This window comes from Rhamphochromis sp. 'chilingali', assembly GCF_963969265.1.
Source record: "Rhamphochromis sp. 'chilingali' genome assembly, chromosome: 3".
NCBI lineage: Eukaryota > Metazoa > Chordata > Actinopteri > Cichliformes > Cichlidae > Rhamphochromis > Rhamphochromis sp. 'chilingali'.
The window spans coordinates 38,949,314-38,954,553 of NC_137931.1; the positions used below are offsets into that span (position 1 = coordinate 38,949,314).

The following is a 5,240-nucleotide window of genomic DNA, read 5'->3' on the forward strand; positions in this document are numbered from 1 at the left end:
TTTCATGTAAAATTAAAATGCCTTTATGGAATAGATATAGTTTTTTAATTGTTGAAGACGTATATGCCAAAACGCACTGTGCATGAAAGTGCCTTTGGGTTTTTGATATTTTAGCTTATTTTAGCACAGTCACATAATCATTAATAAACTCCTAGAGCTTTTTCTTCTACTCTAAATTTCATGTACAATTACTTAATCTTTCAAACATAACATGAAGGCAGGAAAAAAACTATAACCAAATTTTTACCTTTAGTTCATTCATACTCTAAGGATCTTCTCCCATTCCGTGGCTGTAAGTGTAAACACAATTTTTAATTTAATTTCAAATTCTGCCTATTTTGTAGGCTTTTTAATTCCTTTTTAGTGGCACAAATGTAAACATACCCGATAGAGAAAGTAGCCTCTGCTCTGGATTCCTCCAGGTCCCTGGAGGTCGGCCTGTAAAAACATTTAAAAAACACACAATTTAGCCACCTGCAAAATTGCTCTTAGTGTTGTCTACAGCACCTCTTCACCACCAACATGTACCCACTCAAAGACTCACATCTGGATTTGAAAACACACACTCTCCACGTTTCTTGCTCACGTTTTATCGGCGTCCACTTTGTGTTTGTCAGTGCTTTGATAGTAAGTGGGGGAGGAATTCACCTGGCTTGCCACACCAATTATAGACCATAATAACTCTCAGCTTGGGAAAGAACAACTAATGTAGAGTGAGTTTGCACAGAGTGAGGAGAGCTCTCAGATATGCAACAGCATGATTGATGTGGACGCTCAGGATGTGGATAAACACACTGAAAACAATTACAGAATGGAGCACACACATTTCACTATAAACATTTGCAGCAAGCGCACAAAAGTGGAGCTGCTTTCATCGTGCCTGCTGCAATTATCATCATCTATTCATCACCTCTTTCTATACCATCCTGTTGCTCTTGAGATATCCAAATATATACGTTTAAGAAGTAACTTTGCATAATAGCTGTCCCACAGTGTAGGGGGATATTAAACAACACAGGATTTAATGACAGTTTGAGCCACTGATTGCATTTTGCATTCAAAAAACAAAGTATTTCTCTTTGTTTTATCAGTCAGTGGCTGTGGAGAACAGATGTGAGTGGTACATACGTGCATTGTGAGTCCTCTCTGTCTTCTAGTATTTAGTTGGGAAACTAGACGCAGAAGAGGGTGCAACTGAGGGGACTGACAAACATACACATATACAGACACATAGATAGATACAGGCAGATACACACACATGAATAACAGCAAAAAAGAAAGTACAGACTATGGAATGTACAAGGGCAAAGAGAAAAACAAGTTTTTTTCTCTCAACAGATAAACGCATGCTACACAGAAATACAAACGTACAAATGCTTCCTCACTGCAGCAAAGTGTGTTGCCTGTATAAATAGATCACATTCTGTGTCTCATTCTGTATCACAGAGATGGTGGAGTGAGAAAGCGAACAGCATCATATGTCACCGAAGCAAAATGCTGTGTTATTTCAGTAAAAGTTGCTGCATGTGCATTAAAGGATGTTTCCTGTCTGTGCTGGCTTCAATAACCATAAATCCACACCGAGGAAAAAAATATGATGTTTGTAAATATGACATCTGTTTTTCACACTGCGTATAATATTTGACGATGTAAACGTATCATTCTATTTTATATTAGCTGTAGAAAAAGGCTCCCTGCATCATCTAGCTTGAGTTCTGTTATGTGGTAAACAGCCAGAAAGTCTTTTGCATACAGAAACAACATGAACAAGGATTCATCTTCATCAAAAACAAACATACAAACAAATAAATAATGACATATTTTCCTTATAGTTAAGTATAAAATTGTGCGCTAAAATATCATCTGCAACTTCAGACACAATCCCCTTTGCTTTTGACACAACATTTGTGTGAGGTGTCAGGTATGAAGGGCAGACAGGAAGGATCGCTAACCCTAATACATCCAGGTTCTCGTGTGATCATGAAGCACAGCCTCCTACTAATCTATGATCTATAGGTATTTCACATGCAGAGCAAACACAGAGCAAAATTTTATCATACATATGTACATATTTAGATATATTAGGACCGTGCATGTTTACATTTCCAAGTGTTGGTCTGGCATGCATTTGTGGTTAGGGGCATGACGTGCAGTTACTTTTAATTGCTGGTGTTAATAGCTCTGATAGGCCTAAATTCAGCCGATTAAGAGGCGTCACAACAAGAAGTGCAGATTCAGTTGTAAAACAAAAGAGGTGGTTTTTTTAGGTCAAGCAGCATTCTGCAGCAATCCAGTTCAATCTTTTAACTTACCCCTCCCTTTGACAAGACAGAACCTTGTGGTCTAGAGTAATGAAACAAAAACTGCACATAGAGGGCAGGAATATATATATATATATATATATATATATATATATATATATATATATAAAAATAACAAAAATAACAACCAAACCCACTCAAAAACCAGCACAACACATGCAATGTTTAATCTATAATGATAGCCATATAAGGCAAAGCATTAAAGTGTGAGAAAACATTTACTTACCCTTTTGCTATTTTCTCTCACATTCAGCTCCTGAACACACAATGAAATATTGACAACTAAATTAGTCTTTGGTCTTTTGCATGTCTTTTTTTTTTTACTGTTGACATTGTATGATGTTAGTGGGAGGGTCATCTCATGCGTTTGTAGCTGTGAGCACTGAAGCTCCACCCACATGCTGTTCACATGTTGCTTACGAGGAGCAGCCAATCAGAAAGATCTCGATAAACAGGAAGGCGGTGGAATATGAAACTGCTTGTGAGCCGGCACCAAATCCAAGTATAAGATCCTTTTAAATTATGAATTATGCAAAGCTGCTCTTGTAGAGTCCAAGATTAAAGACATCAGACTGGAGAAAGAGCAAAATAGATCCTTTTAAAATTATGACTGTTGCACAGTATTTGTGTCTTTATAGTTCCACGTATAGTTTTCATAGTGTTTTGTATTGGATAGGGAAAGCAGGGTATCTTAGTCCAAAGTCTTCATACTGTGAATTCTCTGAGTTATGGTTTGGTCGTTCTTTGTGAATTCTGTCATAATGCCATAATTAATGTTTTAATGTTGTGTACCAAATTCTGCAAAACAAAAGTGCTTCATGTTACTTTTCAAGTAAACAACTCTGAGGTACCTTTGATTTCTGAACCAGCATCAACACACAGAGTTCTCCTAAGACATCAGATGCCTGGAAAGAGACCAGAGAGTTGTTTAAATGTTTCAAGTTATTAAAATACACACACACACACACACACACACACACACACACACACACACACACACACACACACACACACAGATATATATATATATATATATATATATATATATATATATATATATATATATATATATACATATAGATATATATATATATAGATATAGATATATATAACTCACCAAAAACCTCAGGTCTTCAGAGAGGTAGGATGAGCACATGGCATCAATCTGCCACACAGAGCGACACAGAGAATGGTGGAGGAGTGCAGCAACAGAAATGATTAAAAAGAATAAATCAGTGTGCTTTACCTCTCTGAGTAGCTGCCCCTGATCTGCTGTTGCCTGCTGAAGATCTGCTGGAGCACCTTTTTGTTTCATACAGAAACACATACAATATACAGTTAATACAGAAACTGACGCAACCGATTTACAGTTTTTCTCCCTTGCCCAATTTGTCATTTCTATGATTCAGGGGTCAGCTAAAACCAAGGAAGAACAGGAACTGTTATTATTATTATTATTATTATTATTATTATTAACAATAGTAATAATGATATGTATTATGTATGTGTTAGACCTTTAGACTGTATTTATGAGACTAAAATCTTTAAATGTATTCAAATACATGTATATAAATGTTCAACTAGGAGTAATAAAAAACTCTCTGTACAGCAAGTCAGTGTCTGAAGTATGTTAAACTGTATTATCCCCATCAAATAAAATTTTAATTTAAAAAAAAAGACATTTAAAATGTTTTACCACATTAGGCAAATAGCTGAGAACACTTTTCTATATTCTGAAGAAATTATAAATTAATTGAATATGTTTTTATGATGAAAATCAATTTGACTTTTCCTCACTTGACAAATTTTATGCTCATTACTATCTCAGCATTATTTTACTGTGTAAGTGCTTGCTTATTATTTCTGTATTTATTTTTTACCTCTTATGTTGCCCTTACAATAAAGGTAAAACAAACCCAACTCCTCACAACACATATAAATGTAAGTCTATTTTTGATCTACAAAATAAAATCTTTTGTAAACTCCTTCACCTTGGAGAATGACTTTTGCAGAAGACAATAAGTCAACATTTTCCAGCACTGACACTGACTCCAAAAGATTACACGCAAACTCACAGATTACTCCGACAGCTGGAGAACTGACTGTCAATCTACATCTAAGTACATCTCAGTCATTTGTTACTTTCTGTGAGCTAGTAAACGCAAAAAGTCAGGGGTTTAAGATTTTTTTTCCTTTCACCAAACTGTCTTGTACAGTTTGATATCATATCAGAAACTAAATCCAGGTAATATTGATACAGAAGATAGACAAGAAGTTCATGTTAAAGTTAAGATTTAAATTTCTTTATCACAAATCATTTTTATTTTGTTCTTTCTTAGCTTACTTAGATAGATAGATAGATAGATAGATAGATAGATAGATAGATAGATAGATAGATAGATAGATAGATAGATAGATAGATAGATTTAGACGTTATTCTTTAACTTTTTTAATTAGGAATAAACCTGCTTATAAGGAAATAAGCTGACTGACTTACTTTGGCAGACTGGTATGGTGAGGATGAGGAGGGCTGCGAAGGTGATGCTGGCCGTGCGGAGTGGACTCATGGCGCTGCTGCTGAGGCTGTGCAGGGTACTGAAGGCTCCGCGCTGACTTTGGCTCTGAAAGGTTCTCATCTCTCTCTTTGGCTGGCCTTTGGTGTCTTTTGTCTTTTGACTTCTTGCTCTTCTGACAGCTTGTATCTCACGTCAGAGAAATATGAAGGCTCGTGTCAAACACCCGCCTCTCGTGCTGACACTTGACTGCGTCACTGGAGCTCGGCGCGCGTAAAAGTTGTTTGATTGCCGCAACAGGTTGGCGGAACGAGGTGCTTCGGGCAGGCTGATGAAGGATGGATGTAAAGCAGGAAGTGAGTAAAGTTGTATCACGTCCATCAGAAAATAAATCAATAAATAAGAT

The 5,240-nt window shown here is 36.2% G+C and overlaps 1 protein-coding gene across 1 annotated transcript; it reads right to left on the minus strand.

The window, feature by feature from the left end:
• Positions 1–254: 254 nt before the first annotated feature.
• On the minus strand, positions 255–4,957 carry nmu (neuromedin U; the record flags this gene model as incomplete). Its single annotated transcript, XM_080878058.1, has 9 exons — positions 255–290; positions 385–438; positions 1,129–1,203; positions 2,313–2,363; positions 2,548–2,577; positions 3,173–3,226; positions 3,439–3,486; positions 3,568–3,623; positions 4,819–4,957. The coding sequence occupies 9 exons, from the start codon at positions 4,955–4,957 to the stop codon at positions 255–257; spliced, it is 543 nt and encodes a 180-aa protein (XP_080734184.1).
• Positions 4,958–5,240: the final 283 nt, after the last annotated feature.